Raw genomic sequence first — 19,617 nt, 5'->3', positions numbered from 1 at the left:
TGATGCTGTAGGGACAGTTACCAGACATTGTATGTCCTCCTGTGGCCCACTGGGTGGAACGTGATAGAGTGTGGATTATGATGTGGACCATTGACCATGGGGTGCAGCAGTGCTCTGAGATATATTCACCAAATGCAATGAATGTCTCATGATGATGGAGAAGATTGTTGTTATGGGGGGAGGAGTAGGGGGAGGCGGGTGGGGGGTATATGGGGACCTCATATTTTTGTAATGTAATATTAAAAAAAAATAAAGACAAAATAACATAAAATCTATAAAGATTTGAAAAAAAATTAATGGGGGCTCAGATGGTAGAATAAGCAAGCCAGCATACCACAGAATTTTCAAATAGGTGTTCATAGTGAACTTGTCCTACTAGATATTAAAATACAATACAGAACCATTTAGTCAAAATGGGAGGAAATGATGAATAAAATAGAGACTGAGGAAATATTAAAACTTTTATTTGAACTTACACGAAAAGCTAGAAAACATAATAAGCAGAGAATAAGAAGCAATATTATCAAATACTATTGGAACAATTGGATAATAGCATAGAGAATTAGATTCTTAATGATACAAATAAATTCCTGATAGGCAGAAAGTTAAGCACTGAAAACTCATCAGGTAATATTTATACATACACACATATATGTATACACACATATATATGTATATGTATCTTTGTGTATATATATTAAAAGCACAATTACAAAAGGTAAATAATTATATCTCTAAATGTTAAAGATATATGAAGATGTATAAAGATACATAATCAGAAATAAGGTGGATGTATTTAAATATTAAAACAGAATTATATATGATAAAATATAATTTTTAAAGAAATAAAGAAAAGCAGTAAAAAATATATTTTTTAAAAAAGAACTGACAACTGAAATCTGAAAAAGATAATTGATTCAAATATATGTCAGCAATTGAATTTAACTCAGCCCATGTTTATAGAGCACCTACAAGGCACTGGAGATTCGCCAGTGACCAAGGCAGACCTATGGCCCCTGCTTGCACATTGTTCACAGATTCCACTGGAGAGAAGTGAAAAGAAATAAAAAGTTAATTTACATATAAGAAAACACAGGCAGTAAATCAGGGCACAGAAACATACATAGTCTTATTGCAATTAAAGCAATTTAAATTAAAACCAACTTGGAAGTACTGCCACACACCTATTAAACCAGCAAAAATAAATATAAATGCTGAGTAAGATACTTGGCAAGGTCGTCCAGAAATGGGCACTCACTAATGCTTTGCTGCTGGCACTGTAAATTGGTTCCATATGTGTGGAAAGTAATTGACATCATGTGACAAAAGCTATAAAACTATTTTCTCCCAGCAAACTGTTCTGAATTTGGTATTTCCTTTCTGAAAGATACCTTTAGGACATAATTCAAGAGGAAAATAAAAAAGTAATTGCCACAGAAGTGCTCAAAGCACTGCTATTTATAAAAAGAAGAAACTGGGGGAAATAATCTGATTCAATCCCCGTCCTATGGTATCTGGAGGGTGGGTGCCACATAGCTGGAGAAATGCGTACCCCCCTCAGGACTGGGTGGACCACTATTCTTGACCCCAGGATACTCCATATCTTAGCCCCAAACGATATCCTCAGATGTTATATCTCTCAGAGATTCTTGCCGGTTTTATTCATAGCACTTAACAAAGTCAGGGGCGGGCTGTCTGGGTGATGTTTTTGTTTAGTGTCATCGACTCCACTTGACTGGAAGCATGCTGAAGGGAGGGGCCTTGGCTGCTTTTGTTTACCTTATGTTTGCCCCTCAGTGCAGGGCCTGGAACAAGATGGATGGATGGATGGGTCGGTGGATGGATGAATGGATGGACAGATGGCAGGTATGGATGAGAGAGAGGATGGGATGGATGGATGGAGGGAAGGGAGATATGGATGGGTGAATGGATGCATGCATGGATGGATGGATGGATGGATGGATGGATGGATGGATGGATGGATGGATGGATGGATGGAAGAAATGGGTGAATGGAGGGCTAGATGGTTGAAACTTTATATATGCTATAAACTCCCATCCTTTTGCATAGGACTTCATAGTTAACAAAGCACTTTGTCAAATATTCTACTTTAATCTCCTACACAATCCCGTGAGGTAGAAATTTTTGTCTTTATTTTAAAGTTGAGGAAACTGAGGGGTCTCTCGACAGTAAATTAAGTACCTTAGTTAGCAGCAGACAGTATTTTTATTTCTTGCTTTCTCTTTTTTTTTCTCAAATAGCTATTGGCAAAATTCCTAAGTTGGAACTAGTTATGGGAGATTTCTTGTAAGCTTCCTATTTTTAAAAAGATGACTGAAATACTATGGAGAAAAATGTGTAATTTGGGCAAAACCAAACAAATGAACAAACCTTTCCTTACCCACTTTCAAGAATTTTAGTGAAGAAAGAGTGATAAATTCTATTAAATATCTTTTGGCATTTGGTTAAAAGAAAAGAATAAGAAAGAGGGCCACTATATTTCCTTTTCTTGGCTGGGTATGCTGGTGGTTTTCTCTAAGTGACACCATGACTTGACCACAGAACTTAATTCTTTGAACTCAGCTGTTGTATTTTATTAGAAAAGATTTTGTTATAGTGTTTGCATCCATGTGCAAACATATAATTGGCCTAGAATCTTAATGGCCTTTGCAAAGTAACTGGTTTTGACTCATAAAATGAACCAAGTCCTGCATTAAGAAACTTTTATGCAACAAAGGGACTATTTGTTCTTTGAACAACTTGATTGAAAAAAAACTTATATTGATTTGGAAGCCATTGGGGGAAATTCTTTAGTTATTTTCCTTATTTGTCTCTTGCACATTATTTTGTTTTCTCTTATTGTGTCATATTGATCATTTTCATTTTTGTACGTAACTCTTGCATTTGGTTAGCTATGGCAAACCAAATCTCCCTTAATTTAAATATTGTTTAAGCATTGGTGATTCCATTGTGATTTTCACACCCTGAGAATTCAGATGTGTTTTATTTCTAATTTAGCCAATTGACTATCAATGTTGTTATTTTTTCAAAAACCCTGGAGTTGGTTTTATTTATCAACTTCAGAGGTTTTCTTCCCTTTGTTTTTTCTATTCTTAGCCTAATTATTTTCCTGCTATTCTTTTAGTTTTCCTTTCTAAGTGGAGCAGGATTAGTTTATCATGTTTCACTTTTTCATTTGTATAGCGAAAATGATCAGAGTTGTGCATTTTCTTTTTGTTACTCATGAACTTTCTGCTGTTCTATACAAAATGGTTTGTGTTGCATACTGGTTTTCTCTCCTTCCAAACCGTTATTTAAAAGAGTATGTTTCAGGAGGAGCTCAAGTGGTTGAGTGCTTGCTTCCCACAAGGGAGGGCCTGGGTTTGGTTCCCAGGCTTCCTATAAAAACCAAACAAGCAGCAAACAAATGAAAAATCCAATTCAGGGGAGCTGATGTGGCTAAGTGGTTGAATGCTGGCTTCCCATTTATGAGGATTCAATCCCCAGCCAGTACCTGAAAAGAAAAAAAAAAAAGGATGTTTCAATAAGATACCTTTGATTCCACTTTCATTATTGATTCTAACTTTACTTTGCCTTTGTCTAAGGATAAGACAGGCAGCAGAGCTGTCTTGCTTTTTTATTTACTTTTCCTTCAAATCTCAGTATTTGATTAATTTATGTGGAAGATTCATGGCTATTTGAATACAATTCATTTCTTACCATTAGGTGGTCTCCCAGAGTTATTGTAGGGTGTAGCTTTATAATTCCACTATTCATTGTTTGCATTTTTTGATCTATCTTAGTCTGATAATATTTTTCTTGCATTTTCATTAGTTTTTCTCTTCCATGTTTTGCCCCATGCTTAGGACATAAAGATTTAGTGTCATTGTATTTTCGAGTTGTTTTGTGTCTTTGTCATCATCCAGGTGCCTTGGCTATCTCTCCTAATGTCTTTGAAATTGTTCAGTCAACTCTTCCCTGGCTGTGTAAATGAGAAGGTGAACCAGACTGAGATCATCTTTCAGATTCTTTCTGCACAAACTGTGCCAGACCTTACAGATTTATAGTAAAGGTCCATTGAAAAAGAGTGGAAGTGTTTTGAGTGTATTACAAAGAGTTACCAAGGTGTCACCATCATTACAGCCCAACTTCCAGATGCCTCCAGATTGTTGGTCTTGATTGTGTCCCCCGGAAGCAACAGAGTATTATGTTTTGATTGTTAAGGTAGACAGCATTCTGGTTATAGCAGTACTTATTCCACTTATCTTTCACATTATAATATACCATCATAAGTTTTTTTGTAAGCTATTTTTGTGCTCACATTTCTCATTCATATGATATCTGTAGTTGTGCTTCCTTTTTTAAAATGTGGTTTTTTTAACTAACCAGGACTAATTCTGATATTTACAATATTTTTAGCAGAAATGCTTTTCTCAGAACTGCCATTTCATTTTTCCTCTCATTCAATCATTTTATTAACTGTTTAAACCCTTCTGGGATTGAAAGGAAGGCTGTACTCCCCTTCCTCTTTCCTTCTCCCTTTCCTTACTCCCTTTAGTACTCTCAAGTCATTTTCCACCATAGAGTCCTCACAAACTTTTTGCTAATGTAATGACTAACTTTACCGTCATATTCGTTATCTTTTTATTATATTTCTAATCTGCCTATCTGTAGTAGGGACCTTTTCGGAATTCAAGAATCTATGTTATTCCCCTTTCCTTTCTTAATCTGTGAGTCTCCATTCATGGAACATTCCGGGTTCTCAGGTCTTAATTTCTCCTCCTCCTAACTTTATTTGAACCGTTACCATCCGCGTGGCCTCACTTCTTTGTCCTTGACCTGGGTGTATCCCCATTGGTTGCCTCACCTTCACCAGCAGAGAGCGGATCACGGCTCACAGTCCTCAGCTTCCATCCACTCTCAATATCCTCTCTCTTATCTTGAAAGCCTGTCTTTGCCAGAGTGCAGGGACTGGAGAACCAGGTGTCTGGAAGCCCCACAGTGAGGGTTTCACTCAAAGAGCAGAAGGAGACCCAATTGTTCTTGTTCTTTAGTAGCCTCTGTGTGCACAAAGAGGCTGGGATGGGCTGGTTGGCTTCAGGGGTGCTGACTCCCTGTCCAGCTGAATCCCTGTCATGCTTGGCTTCCTCTGATAAGTTTGGATTCCCCCCGAGCATGTACAAGCTTGGAATTTACCCCCCAACTTGTTCACATTAGTGTATAGTTCCTCTCCTGCAGCCATTATGTCTTCTTTTTTATGCATCACCTTACCTGAGACCGACTCTTTAGGTACTATGACTGGGTCTGCTCCTCTGAGCATCTTCATTTTTAGCATTGCTCTTGGCCATGGTCATCAAGCATGGTCAGTTCTTTTAAGATCAGACCATTGCTTTTGCAGGTTCCTTGAGACTGTTTGGTTGTTCCTTTTGTTCCTTCTTATTTCAAAACCTGAGCTCTCAGTTTAATGGTCAGTTCAACAAGGAGAAGACACCTTCTGCCATTGCCCCAGGAATCCTTGCTTAATTATCAAAAGAAAGGTTTGAGTTCTATAAGGGCCATGGATTCATGAAGCCATGAAAACTCTCTCTGTGTTTTCCCCTATTTTAAATTTGTGTGACTTAACTGAATAGACATTTTTGACTATGTATTTTGTGTCTTTTTCCTGGCAGAGGGAAGATTCCTACACATTTAGTCTAAGTCAGCAAGTGCTGACTGAATGAGAGGAACAATGAGTTGGAAAAAGGGAAGAAGAACTGCCAGTTCTACTTTGTGGGGTCAGAAAAGACCTAGCAAGGAAATAACATTAGAATTCCACTCTTGTGCAGCAATTCTCCACCTAACAAAATCTTTCTGTTATTACAAAAGTTGTGTGTTTACAGGACAGTCATGCATAAAACACAGGATTCCCACATACCACCCTATTATTAACACACTTGTGGTACCTTTATTATAACAGATAAAATCACATTTTTTATGATTGTACTGATAACTAGAGTTGATACTTTAACTTAGGGTTCAATGTGTAGTGCAGTTCCATGGATTTTTTTTAAAATTTTATTCTATTGCCATATATACAACCTAACATTTCTCCTATCAAAATCTTACCAAGGTATACCACACAGAGAATCCAGTTCTGTGTGTGGACTGGACCCAGTTGCCAGCCCCATATCTCCAAAGGTTTAAGGCAGGCTGAGAGCTTTGTAGAGTCCAGTCTTTCATTTAAGAATCTTTTCTTTAACCAAAAAGGATTGAACTGACATGCAAACCTAAGAGCTGTCATTGTGGCTCAGTGGTTCATTTGCCTGGATGTTTTACCCCAGGGGCATCAAGAAACATTGTGGAAAGGCTGGTAATTGCCTTCCTGGACCACAGCCACAATCATAGGACAAGGAAATCCTTCTTACCCAGAAGTATCTGAATCCTCACTCTCACTAAGGAACCAGTTACCCTTCCATACATCCAATCCTTCTTAAAACAATCTTAGTCACTAGCAGGCCTTTGGGGAACAAGCCATCCCACCGTGGCTTCTGGAGAGAACTTTCATTTGGCCTGAAATATAAAGGCTGTTGCTCGAAGGCAAACACAAGCACACACTCTCTGCTGTTGCCTGGAATGAGTGTGTCTTAATGGCTGCATATTGAAGTGATGGGTCTTTGCCACCAGCTGTCTTTGATTTTGCAGTTCAGCCTTCATGGATTTAATTTTCCAATTGCTGGCCTCTCTCCCCTAGAATCTGTTTATTGTGATTCTGCCTGGACCAAATACAAATAAGCAATGAGGGCTTCAGGGTTTGCTGGGCTACCAGGATGAAATATCAGGTGTACTGACTGTGCAGTCCTTTTAATTGTGGCCCCTCTTCCCTTTCTCTCTGTCTTTTGGTAGATACTTGGGCACCCTGTAATCTTTACGCACAAAAAAGAAAATGACCAAAAAAATGAAAAAAAAAGAAAAGAAAATATCCTTTGTAAGTGAGGGTTTTCAAACTGATCCACAACCAGGTGTACATTGTATTAATTTTTCAAGGATAATTTTACAATTGTGTCTTGGTGTTTTCAAACTTATACTATTTCTACTTCTCCTAGGGCTTGAGTTTGTCAGATTTCAGTCCTGAAGACACTCAGTGGGTGTAAGGCCTAGAAAGAGCTGAATTCTAGGAAATGGAAGCAGCTGCTTTCTCCCCTTCCTCACGTCTACGGAAGTCAGTGGCACACACAGCCCCTCATTTCTTATTTATGGTTTTCTTCTAATAAAATGACTCCCCAAATGAAGCACAAGAGGTTTTCCCACAAAAGGGATTTTTTTGGCCCTGTGGTTAACATCACAGGCCATAAAGAACAAGAAATCAGAGTTAGGGTGACCAGATGCACACATCCAGCACATGTACCCACATATATACCATGTGTGCATGCATATATGCCAAACACATAGCACATGCTTGCACACACACAACACATGCACTGACACATACTACACACATCATACATGTACACATGTGTATACACACCATAAACACGTGCACCTGCACATGCACATACATATGCACAAACCACATGAACACACACCCACACACACCACACAAGCACACAACACACACACACCATTGCACATATGCACATGCACCACACACATGTACACACCTGCCTGCACACACATGTACCACACATGGGTTCATCCCACACACACACACATGCCTGCACACCCATTCCCTCTACCTGCCCCAGGGCCCAACAAAATGGTTTACAAATAGCAGGACTCAAGAAAAAGTTGTGAAAGATCTGAATAGAAGTTAAACAAGCTGGTATCCTGCTATATAACGGGAGAAGAAAAGTCTGGGTGACCAAGTAGTCCTTTAGCCCCCACCTACAGGATTAATAGGATTTAGACGAGAGGGAGGGGGGCTGTGAATTTCAGGGTAGGGGTGGAGGATGGAAACCCAAACAGGGGGCAGAGGAGGAAGTGGTTTGCTTTCCCTTAATTGTGGTCTCCAGACAGAATGCAAAGCTTTACTGATCTCAGGACACCCACCACTGATAGGCCAGTTCTTGGGAGCAAGATTTGGGAAAATCTCTCTTAGCTCCTGGCCCAACCAATATTCCATCATCCCATCTCAGCCCCTTCCATTGCCATAGTGGCCCACATCCCATAGGAAGTATCTGTACCTGTCAATCACCAGTAGTGTGGCCACGCCCTCCTGGGCCCCCACAACCTCCGTGGGAATTTCAGCATTGAGCTCCCTCTTGAGCCTTCTGGTTTATTTATATCAACAAACTGTTTCTGCCCTTTTGTTGGTGGTTTCATCTTGGCCTAGGGCTCCCTGCTCCAGGAGTGTGCCCATGTCCCATTTTTATAATCCAGAACAAATCATTATCCCCTCAAACCAGCAGCCTACAGAAATGCAGACATCACTGAGGAGATGAACTAGTTTAAATGATCTAGATCAAGAGGTCATGGGGAGACAGGGAGACATAAAGGTGGGAAACTGGGGTGGAGGCAGAGGGTGGATGTCAGGAGTGTGGAGGGTGATGGAGGGTAGAGGAGGTGCCTGAGGATTTTGAGCAGATCTTGATGTTTTAATATGCCCAACCTGCAGAAGTCTTGCATACATTTATTTCATGTCTGCTGTGTGCTGGGGGCAAGGTGGAGCTGAGGAGGCAGCCAGGCTACACTAGAGGCACATTTAGTCTGGATCCTGGGACTGGGTGGACAGCCATGCCACTTGCCTCAGCAGAGGAGGCAACCCTGGGGCTGAGTTGGGGCAGCACAAAGTCAGTGGGGTGTTGAGCTGGGCTGGGCCTGAGAAGGTATCCACCTCCACTGTGGACTTGCCACAGTCCCCACAGGGAGTTAGTTAAGGGGAACCAGGCTCCTGCTCCTTCTACAGTTCAAGGTCGCAGCTCTGGATTCAGAGGACACCTGGAGGGGGGATAAGGAGGTAAACTTGCCATCGTATAAGCACAGCAACATCTAAGCTGGTCTGTGCTGGAAGCCAGAGTCTTGGAGCCCATCTTGTTCATTTGTACCATAATTGGCATATATAGCTATAAACAGTAGTTCTTTTCCATTGTTTTGTTTTGTTTGTTTTAGGAGGTACCAGGGATTGAACCTGGGACCTCATACTTGGGAAGCAGGCACGCAAACCACTGAGCTACACCCACGCCCTCTTTTCCATTGTTTTTTTTTTAAAGATTTATTTTATTTCTCTTCCCCTTCTCCCACCACCCCCCCCCCCCAATTTGTCTGCTCTCTTGTGTCCATTCACTGTGTATTCTTCTGTGTCCACTTGCATTCTCAGCAGCACTAGGAATCTGTGTCTCTTTTTGTTGCTTCATCTTGCTGCGTCAGCTCTCCATGTATATGGCGCCACTCCTGGGCAGGCTGTGTTTTTTTCATGCAGGGCAGCTCTCTCTATGTTAGGCAAACACTCTATCAATTGAGTCAAATCTGCTTCCCTCCATTGTTTTAATGGTCATGAAGAGGTTTAGTTGTAAGACTTTCAATAGATACCTAAGATTCATTGTTTAAAATCAAAACCAAAACCAGCCTCCATTTCCTCCTGTCTTTGACTGCATTTCAATATTTAAACCACCCCCAAATTTAATGACCATAATGGCCAGGTGAAGTGAGTGGAAAGAGGTTATAATCTGAACACCTTGGCTTAATGTCCAGCTGTCTGACCCTGGGCCCCAGGAATCTGGGTACATCTCAGGAAGTCCAGGAAAGAAGGCAGCCAGACCTCAAGGAGGGCCTTCTTTGACTTGGCCTTGAAAAGACCCACCTGGTGACCTTCCTTTCAGCCTATTCTTGAATTAACTCTAGTGTGCCTCTCCCAAGACTGCCAAAGTGTTCTTCCCCTTAGCCCCATGTGAGGCCACTGTCCTTCACAGGACCAGGAGCCAGAAAGAATCCTGAATCCAAAAGTGACTGGACATCAGCTAATCCAAACCACTGACTTAACAGGATGATATAATTATGAATTATGGAAAGGTTAGGAAAAACCCTGTGTGGCTGAGTATCAGAATGCATTCATTTTAAATATATAGGTATGTCTGATACAATGACATCCCAGCAGCAATGAGCACACCTAACACCCAGATCTTGATATCTAAATACCCTTTTTTACTAAAGGGAATCAGCTGATTCTAGGGCTGGGGCTTGGAGAGTACAAGGGCAGAGTGGAACATCTTGCTTTGCCAGGAACAAGGAAGTGACATATGGCTGGCTATGTCAAAGGAACACAGAAGTCAGCTTGATGGGTCTCCCGCTAGCCAAATTGGGGACAACTTGAGCATCAAAAGGAATCATGGTAATAATACTTTGAATAAAGAATCTGTGAGTCCATGGTTGATAAAAGGGGGTGGAGAAGGCTTTCTGTAGAGAAGACTGCCAGGTAACAGCTATAGAATGAATGATACTTTTAGAAAAAATTAACACTTTGCAACCACCAATGTACTGATTGATTTAAGCTAGGATCAACAGTGGATACTGAAACCATTGAATGAATGGAAAGGGATATTTACACAGCCTCAGAACATTGCCAGAACAGACCACTTATAAATTACAGAAAGCAGAATGTACTTTTTGCATAAGAGATCAGAAAGACTCCACCTGAACCAAAACTGGCCACACTATAAGTGGAATACCTGACAGCAGGCACCCCCTGGGTGTGGTATACAATGGGGAGGACTCAGTATTGGATGGGATTTTTGCCAAAAATGCCTTTCATGGATCTAAACTTTAGGAAACAATTGAGTAAATCCAAATTGTGGAATCGAATCTCCTCCAAGACCAACTGAACCAACTTAAAAAAGGGCAATGTCAATAGTGACCTAGAAAGGCTTGAGAACTCTTCTAGATTAAAGGAAAGTAATGAGACAAGACAACTGAATGCAACAGGTGGCTCTTGACCAGATCCCAGATCAGGCCACAGAGTATGTAAAAGACATTTTGGGTACAAATGGGAATATTTTAACATGGTCCATAGATTCGATCATATTACATCATTGTTACGACAACTATATGGTTTTGTGGAAAAATATTCTTATTCTTTGAGATATATTTAGAGGTATTTAGGCATGAAGTTTCTTGTCTATAATTTACCTCCTAATGACTCAGCAAAAAATAACACGTGGCATCATACTAGCAGTTGGTAAATATCTAGGTGAAGAGTATATCGGTATTCCTTGTCTCCTAGTTCAGCTCTTCTGCAGCTTGGAAATTTTTCAGAATAATCAGAGGATAAAATAGTAACAACAATAAAACAGGTCCAGAGGAATAGAGTGACTAACCTAAAATAACTAGCTTGACCCCAAATTCAGGATGCCATCACCTGTCCCTCTTCATTCAGACAAATGGAGAGACAGACAGGCAACAATAGCAACAGAGACCATTATCTCCTTAATTCAAAGACCAGAGCTTTGAGGTCTTTTCCAAAGCGTGTGTTTTAGCTAAGGAAATAAAGACGAGATGCACGCGCCACCTAGCGGCCAGATAAGGAAGTCTGTCGGCTGCTGCCACTTTCCAAGGCAAACTTATCCGACGTGGTTGGTGTCTTGCCCGCAGTCTCCGCCGGATTGTTAAATTTTCCCATTTGCGAAGCACTAATTCGTTTATATTTCTGTTTCTCTAATTTTCCGACATGGATTTCCAGTTGTTTTGGAGAAACAAACCCAAGAGCAGATTTCCTTCCCCAGAAACTTAACTGAGCCAAAAATTCTTTGATGGCCAAGAAGAAAGGAAAATATCCTGCTCATGTGTACTTGACCTCCCCCTGCCAGCAAAACTGGTGGCTTTCCTGGCTTCCTTTGGAAAGCAGCCCGCCCACAAAGCACCAAAGGGGGTGCCTGGCACGGGACGGGCGGCCACGCCCGGCAGCTGCTCTCTTAGCAGGGAAGAGAACCCGGAATGGAAACCGGAAGACCCAGGTGTGGGTCTGCAGTCGCCTTCTCCGGCGTGGATGAGACCTTTCCAAGCCTGAGTGGTGTTCTCTGTACACGCCGCTCAGGTGCGGGAGCGTGAAATTCTTATTAAGAGGTGACACTCAGTCGCTTGCGCCCTCTTGTGGCTGGAGGGTGAACTGCAGGAGCCGAGCGGGCGAATACCTGCGAGTCGCAAGTGGGCATAGGAAGAGGTACCTCCCCTGTGCAGGCTACAGCGGCGGGTGCAGGGAGAACGAGATGGGCATGGCTCTGACATCTTGGGACCTCCGGGTGAGACGGGTGGACAGACACACACTTGGAGAAATAACTGCTTCGTCCCAATCCTATATTGACCCCGGGGTCACCGTCTGTGTGTGTTTTTCCCTTCTCTCCCGCATCCAGGCCCTTCATGTGAAGTGGTCCCATCTCAGATTGCCCTGGGTGGATCTAGACTGGCTGATTGACATCTCCTGCCAGATCACGGAGCTGGACCTCTCTGCCAACTGCCTCACTTCCCTGCCCTCGGTCATTCCCTGGGGGCTTATCAAACTCCGGAAGCTGAACCTCTCAAACAACCACCTGGGGGAGCTGCCCAGCGTGCAGTCATCGGATGAAATCATCTGTTCCAGGTGGGTCCCTGCCCAGCGCAGGACCCGGAACTGGCCTTCCCCTGCCCCCTGACCACATCTTGTGATTTTTGAAAATAAACGTTCTGACTCAATTAGAGAAGGAGGTTCTGCCTGCCAGCGTGCAAGCTCTGGGGAGCCAGGTCGCGGCTGCCCATGAACCATGAACTAGGGGGGTGCTGGTCTCACCCGAGGTTGCCCTGCTCACTCGCGGCCCAGCGGGACTGAGAGGCCCAGTGTATGGTCCCAGGAACCAGAGCAAGGCATGGAAAGCTTCCCTGGCCAGTGGAAGCAGTGGAGCCCAGGGATATCAACTTGTACTCTATCACCTAGGGAGAGGACAGAGTGAAAAGGCACCTCAGACAAAGAGTTAACACTGTAGGATCTGGCTGTGAGTGGGCAGTGTGGGCATGTCCTGTCTCTTTTTTCAGGAGACCTCCGGGAGAGCCTGAGATTGCTTGGGAGGAGAAGGACATTACTTTCATTGATTAATTTGAGACATACATGCAAGGCATGTTCCAATAAAGGATTTGAGCTGGTTTCCAAAGCTCAACTTCTGAGTGAACAAAGTGAGAGGAGTGTGAGAAAGAGATTGGGATCACACCGAAATCTTAAAGGGCAAGTGCCCTCCAAGAGGGGTTCCTAATCTCGGTAGCATGGATATGTTTCGGGGTGCTGAAAGGTCCAAGTCACTGCCCTGCCAAAATCAGCTGGCCCTTGGGCACCAGCTGATTTTGCTATCACATCAATAAGAAGGTTTTCTATCCATATTCATTCACAAGACCAAGGACTACCTAAAAGACCTTGCCTATTGCTTCAATCTTCCTGAATTTGGTTTTCTTTTATCTATACAGCACACAGTAGCAGTTCATCAAATGAATAAACATCACCGTGTGCTCCATTTTCAATTTCTATTTGGCTGTGTGCCAAGAGTAAAATAAAAATACTCTTATTTACAGAGAAATATTTAAAAGTGGTACTTTACCTCTTTTTTCTGATGACTTGACTTCCTTCTTCCCCAACTATAGGCTGCTTGAAATTGATATTTCCAGCAACAAGTTGTCCCATCTCCCACCAGGATTTCTGCACCTCTCAAAGCTTCAAAAACTGACAGCATCAAAAAATTACTTAGAAAAATTATTCGAAGAAGAAAATGGTATGTTTTATCACCAGTAGCCTGGGTTGATTCTTCCTTTTCTTCACAGTAGAAACATTTTACCAATTAATCCTCTTTTCTTTTTTTCCTAGCCACCAACTGGATTGGTTTACGGAAACTACAGGAACTTGATCTATCTGACAATAGACTGACAGAACTCCCCGTGCTGTTCCTTCATTCTTTCAAGTCACTCAATTGTCTGAATGTCTCCAGAAACAACCTGAAAGTGTTTCCAGATCCCTGGGCCTGCCCTTTGGTTAGTATCATATGGAAAAGAATGAAAACCACAGTCAATTCTGCTTCTGCATTAACATGTAGTTCTCTTGCATCCGTTGTCTTACTTTATCCCCACAGCACCCACATAGTATAGTCAGGATAATTGTAGATTAACATCTATCAGTCAGCATCCAGCAGGATAGTTGTAGATGAACACATGTCAGTTGGCCTCCGGCAGGTAACTCAGCTCAAAGCCAGCCCTCCTTGCCCTGGGCTCAAGACTTCGCTGAAGCACCCACCCCAGCTTCCAGCAGTTAAGGCTTGTGTCACTAGCACAGGATGAGTTCTGTCCTGAAGTGGGGCGGGGGTCAGGTCTTTTAGGCCCATTATAAAATAAGAATAAGGGAAAGAAGAAGAAATAATCTACATTCAGGGCACTGCCAATTAAATGGGCTTTTTTGTTTGCTTCTTTCTAGGAAACTTTATTAAAACAGATGGAACAGCATAAAGAATATCTGTGTTCACTTTCTGTTGGTTTTAAACCAGGAAATTCTCCATCGCTAGAATTAGCATTTCTAGTTTGACCATATGTGTGTGGGAAACTGGCAAGGAGCAGGGTCTTGGATTGTTCCATTTTTTCCAGGGACAATGGACCCTGTGTTCTGGAATAAATCAAAAGGACCATGAGCTGCCTTTGTCTTCCTTCAGGAAACTCCATTCCGTCCCTTCCTTAGAGCAGGGATGGAAGAAACCAGGACAAAGAGAGTTTCTAGCCTCTTAATTGACACTAAATCATACTTGTCACAGAACCTTTTTTTTTTAAAGACTTATTTTTTATTTATTTCTCCCCACCCCCCATTCCCTGCATTGTCTGCTCTCTGTGTCCGCTTGTATGCTCATTAGGCAGCTCTGGGAACTGATCCTGGGACCTTCCAGAGTGGAAGAGAGGCAATTACTCTCTTGTGCCACCTCATCTCCCTGTTCTGCTATGACAGAACCTTCTTTTAATGGTCTTATTTTTAATGTCACATTTAGAAACAGCCTTATTACGTACCACTGCATTATAAGTGCTAATTAATATCTCATTCTCTTTCTCATCACACTTCCAGAAATGTTGTAAAGCATCCAAAAATGCCCTGGTGTCTCTGCCAGAAAAAATGGCTGTGTTTTGGAAAAATCACCTGAAGGATGTGGATTTTTCAGAAAATGCACTAAAAGAAGTTCCCCTGGGACTTTTTCAGCTCGATGTGAGTACACTATTGCTTTCTTTCTCACATTAAGCTTTTTTGAGAAAACCACTCCACACTGCCATGGAACCAGCATGCTTCTGAGACAAATAAGGATACAATTAGTCAAAGGGAGGTCTAAAAATTTATACCCATGCTACAATTTCAACTGTTAAAAGTACACATGGTGAGGAGCAAAGATTGGAAGGAAATGTGCACCAGGAAAATAGCTATGGGATGATGGAATTTTATCCCCTAGGCCTTTAATGTTGAAAACTGTCAGCACAGCACAGCAGCCCCTCCATCCTAACCAGAGGCTCCATTCCTCTTGGTTCTTGGGTGGGCCCATGTGGCTGCCTTCCCAGTTTATGAACTGAGGAGAGTACTGTAGGCAGGGAGATAGTGACCTGTCTTTTCACCCCAGTGCTCCCCTGAGCACCCTTTTTCCTCTTGGAATGTGCTGCCCAGAGTCCTTCCTTGGCCCCATGTTTGTCCAGGTGACTGTGGCTTGATGTCACCTCCTCCCTGAGAACATGGGTGCGGAGGGGGCCTCATGCCCTTGGTGTAGGGCATGAGGCAGAACTGGGCAGTGGCCATTGAGGCCTAAGAGCTGTGCACGGCAAGGCAGCCTGGTCCCTCTGCTGGGTCCACCATGAAGCCCCTGGTGGGGGCGGCCTCAATGCCTTTAGAAAACACCAGGCCCCTGATCCGGGGCTGACCCTGGGCTCCTAGCATTAAATAGGATCTATGTTCTGCATTGAGGGGTTCCCAGCTGAGTGGGCAGAAACAGAGACAGATGCATACACAACCCAAAGTGAGAAAGCACCCCCTCCCATCTGGGCTAGGATGGGCACCCAGTTTCTGGGAAAAGGCCCTTTCCTGAATTTACTTCCAAAGACCACCAGGAATCAAGAGTTCTGTACTTCTACTATCTCCTCCTCCTCATTGAGAAGAAGCATCCCCTGAACCCTACAGATGAGGCCCTAAGTTCCCGGCCACTGTCCCAGCTTTGTGTTGGGGGAGAGTGCCCCCCACCCCCCACCATCACCTGTCTTGAGTCTATATTCTCTTACTTCACACCAATGCTTGAAAGACTTGGCTTTCAGGTTTCCATGACAGCACAGAAACAGCAAACCAAAAGGGAAAGGAACTTGTTCCAGACCTCACCCCTCCGCTCTATGGGAATTAGATCTTTGCTGGTGGTCTCCTCCTCCAGACTGGGGCTGGAGGTGGGGAAGGGGGCAAGGTGCAGTACTGAGGGGACACGTGCCCATCGAGGGGTGGGTTGGGGGCTTAGGGGAGGACTCACACCTGCCTAGGGGTTAAGAGGGCAGGGGATGAGGTATCATGTGCCTACCCCATGTCCCCAACCCCAGTCCTGGCACATAACAGCCTCAATAAAAAGGCACTGGACATGCTGGCTGGAGGTGGTGCCCCAGGCAGACAGGGTTCCTGGTTTAGATGGTGGGATGGGCAGTCAGTCCCCTTCAACAAGAGAGACAGCAGCCATCCAGCCCACGGGGTTTCAGGTTAAGCAGCAAAACCTATCCACCCTCCCAAGGCAATAACCAGTGGCCATGCCTTGGGTCATCAAAGAAAGGGTTACATTAAGTCTCCTGTACTCTAAAGTAAAATACATCAAAAGGCCCAGGGTAAAACTTCGGCTGAAGGGACTCTTCCCCAAGACTCCAAGTAACTGCTCCGGCCTCATGGTGACACTGGCCAGAGGTTCCCACTGTCCAGTCCTTCAGGTGCACCTACCTGGAGGGCCCTGATGGCGCCTGCAGTGGCCAGCAGAGGGTGCGTGGCTGGGGCAGGTCACCCTGCCCTGCCTGGGAACCCCCACCCAGGCCAGCCTTCAAGGTCACGAGGAGGAGGACACGCAGCATGGTGTCCTCCAGGACCATCAAAGTCAGCCACCGTTCCCAGGAGAGACCCACCAAGAATTATCACTCTCAAGAATCCTTAAAACAGAGAAGTACTGGAATCTATTCTTGTTGATTTTGAGAGGAAGATTAACATCTGCTAGAGGTAAATCATTACCTCTTGCTTGTTTTATATAATTTTGTGGATTTTAAGAGACTTTTGAACCCCCATGTTCTTGGAATCCTTGTCAAGGTGAATCTGCTACAATAGCTGGGCAAGCTGGCATTTCCTCCCTTTTGTATCTGACACCACCTTGGACTCACTGTCTCTTTCAGGCCCTGATGTTCTTGAAGTTACAGGGAAACCAGCTGGTGACACTTCCTCCTCACTACAAGTGGACCTGTAGACAACTCAAAACCCTGGATCTCTCCAGAAACCAACTTGGAAAGTAAGCAGAGGTGCCCTCTATCTTTGGCAAGTTCTAAAATGTGCTTGGAAACACATTCCTGCAGACTCACAGGGTAGTGTCTGTCCAATTCTAATTTTTAAAGATCTCTGTAGAATCTGGTCTTGAACCAGAATTTCAGAAGTTTTTACCAGTGACCAACAAAAACATATATAGAGCCAATAAAAGAGCTAAGAGTAAGCCCCCTAAGCCTTCCAATAAAAGGTAAAAGGTGGTCCTGAGCCCACCTTTAGCCATCCTTTGACAACCAGCCACCCTGATTCATTGGCCAAAGGCTGTTTATGCAGTGTCTCAGGAATGGACGCCACAAAGAGAACTTCCCTCCAGGACCAGCACAAAGGTAACAGCCATTAGAATATGCTGTTACACACCTGCCTGAAATGGAAAAGCTCAAGAATGGAAACCACCAATCATGCCAGGATTAGAGCATCTTCTCTACACATTGGTCAAATTTTCCCCCAAAGACTTTTAGAGAACCCAGTGTTGTAATTAGCAGGCAGTGGCTGTCTGCCCTTACACATAAGCTGCTGATGGAATTTTCTCCCTGCTTCCTGGTTGGTTCAGCATTATACTGTCACAGCCAAATTAGTAATGTCTTTGTTATGCTTTCTTCCATTTTTCACCCTCCACCCCCACCCCGGCCCCCAGAAATGAAGACGGACTGAAAACAAAGCGTGTTTCCTTTTTCACCACCAGAGGGCGCCAGCGTTCAGGGACTGAGTCAGGTGAGTGTGTTGTCCACAGAAAATAGTCAGGTGGGCTTGTTTCCCACTCCATCAAAGGGCGAATGGCTCTTATATTGGACTTTCCCCTCCAATGCCCTGTGGGGCCACCAGAGATGTCCATATGTGGCTGGAGAACCTGGAAGCCAGCTGGGTCCATCCCTCATGTCTCAACATACAGCATGCAGTAATCCTGAAGCCCCCTTCCAGTCTGGGGTCCAAGAATACTAGTGGTTACCATGAGTGGAGGACCTACAGCATGCCGAGTACTACCTCAGATTCTTTCCACGTATTTGAGCCTTTCTTTAATCTTCCAAATGAAATGTGGATTGTGATTTCCCATTGAGTCTGGGGGGGGAGACTTTAAAGCTAGCTGGGAAATCCAGAAACTATAAAAAAAAATAAAAGAAAGAGATTCTGTGACTTTGTAAAACTTTAAATTTTGTTTAGTAAAAGGCATTCTAAACAAAGTCATGGAAACAGACTGAGCAGAAATATTTGCAGCTCAAACTGTTGTGACTCAAATTGGCTTGAGTTCCTAATATACAAAGAATTCTTAACAGATTGATTTTTTTAAAAATAAAAGACAACCCAATAGGAAAATATAGGCAACAGATATAAAATAGTTCACAGAAAAGCAAGTCCAGACAGCCAAGAAACAAATGAAAGGGTACTTTACCACACTAGAGGGAAATGCAATTATGACTGATCCTTTTCTAAAATGAGGGCCTTAAGACTTTAGAAACTGAGTCCAGGCATAGAGATTTCACTTGGAAGGAAAGGGAACTACATACTTTCTTCTCACTGATGCCACAATGGGACGATGGGCATGAAAAAAGTTGCTGGTATGGATGAAGATGGTATTCACATTGCTGATGGGTTGAGCCTCTTACATTGTGGTCAACCAGAAGCCCATTTCCAGTTTAGAAATGCAGAATTTCTTCTAGAACGTGGAGAAGTGTGTGTGTGTGTGTGTGTGTGTGTGTGTGTGGTGACAGAACCACCACTCAGTGAAATCAGCCATTCCTGGAAGTGGGACCTTCTCTCCCTTGTGAAAAGTCAACCACAAACAATGAAAAATGCAATAGTAACATGTACCAGTGTTTTGTAAAATGATTTTGATGGTGGCCCACAGGAGCACATCTGAGGAGCTCTGCTGAATCCCCTGGCAGAGGTGGATAGTGGCTGTGACATTTGACAAAGCCCTCTTGATTTTTCAAATACGGTCTAGAATATTGACACCTATACCTAAAGTGAAAAAAGGGAGACCTGCTGTGACCAGTTCCTCTTAGGAGGGTTATTGTCTTACAGCTGTTGACCCTTGGATAAGGATTATCTATAAAAGATAACTTGTTTGCTGATGGAAAGCAAAATTCCAAGTAAATTTATGTACATTCAAGTAGTCTTGTTTGTGCAGCGGGCTC

General features: G+C 43.3%; 1 protein-coding gene across 3 annotated transcripts in view; it reads left to right on the top strand.

Moving 5' to 3' along the window:
• Positions 1–19,617, top strand: part of LRRK1 (leucine rich repeat kinase 1) — a 131,175-nt gene that overhangs the window by 64,757 nt on the left and 46,801 nt on the right. For all 3 annotated transcript variants that reach the window (XM_004462098.5, XM_058294618.2, XM_071214326.1), the window contains 6 exons: positions 12,318–12,544; positions 13,570–13,697; positions 13,790–13,953; positions 15,023–15,160; positions 17,341–17,453; positions 18,120–18,196. In XM_004462098.5, coding sequence (XP_004462155.2) covers positions 12,318–12,544; positions 13,570–13,697; positions 13,790–13,953; positions 15,023–15,160; positions 17,341–17,453; positions 18,120–18,196 — 847 coding nt within the window. The remainder of the gene's footprint in view (positions 1–12,317; positions 12,545–13,569; positions 13,698–13,789; positions 13,954–15,022; positions 15,161–17,340; positions 17,454–18,119; positions 18,197–19,617) is intronic.

This window comes from Dasypus novemcinctus, chromosome 3 (assembly GCF_030445035.2).
Source record: "Dasypus novemcinctus isolate mDasNov1 chromosome 3, mDasNov1.1.hap2, whole genome shotgun sequence".
Classification (NCBI taxonomy): Eukaryota; Metazoa; Chordata; class Mammalia; order Cingulata; family Dasypodidae; genus Dasypus; species Dasypus novemcinctus.
Note: the sequence above shows the minus strand (reverse complement) of the source record. Positions and strands in the feature narration are given on the sequence as shown.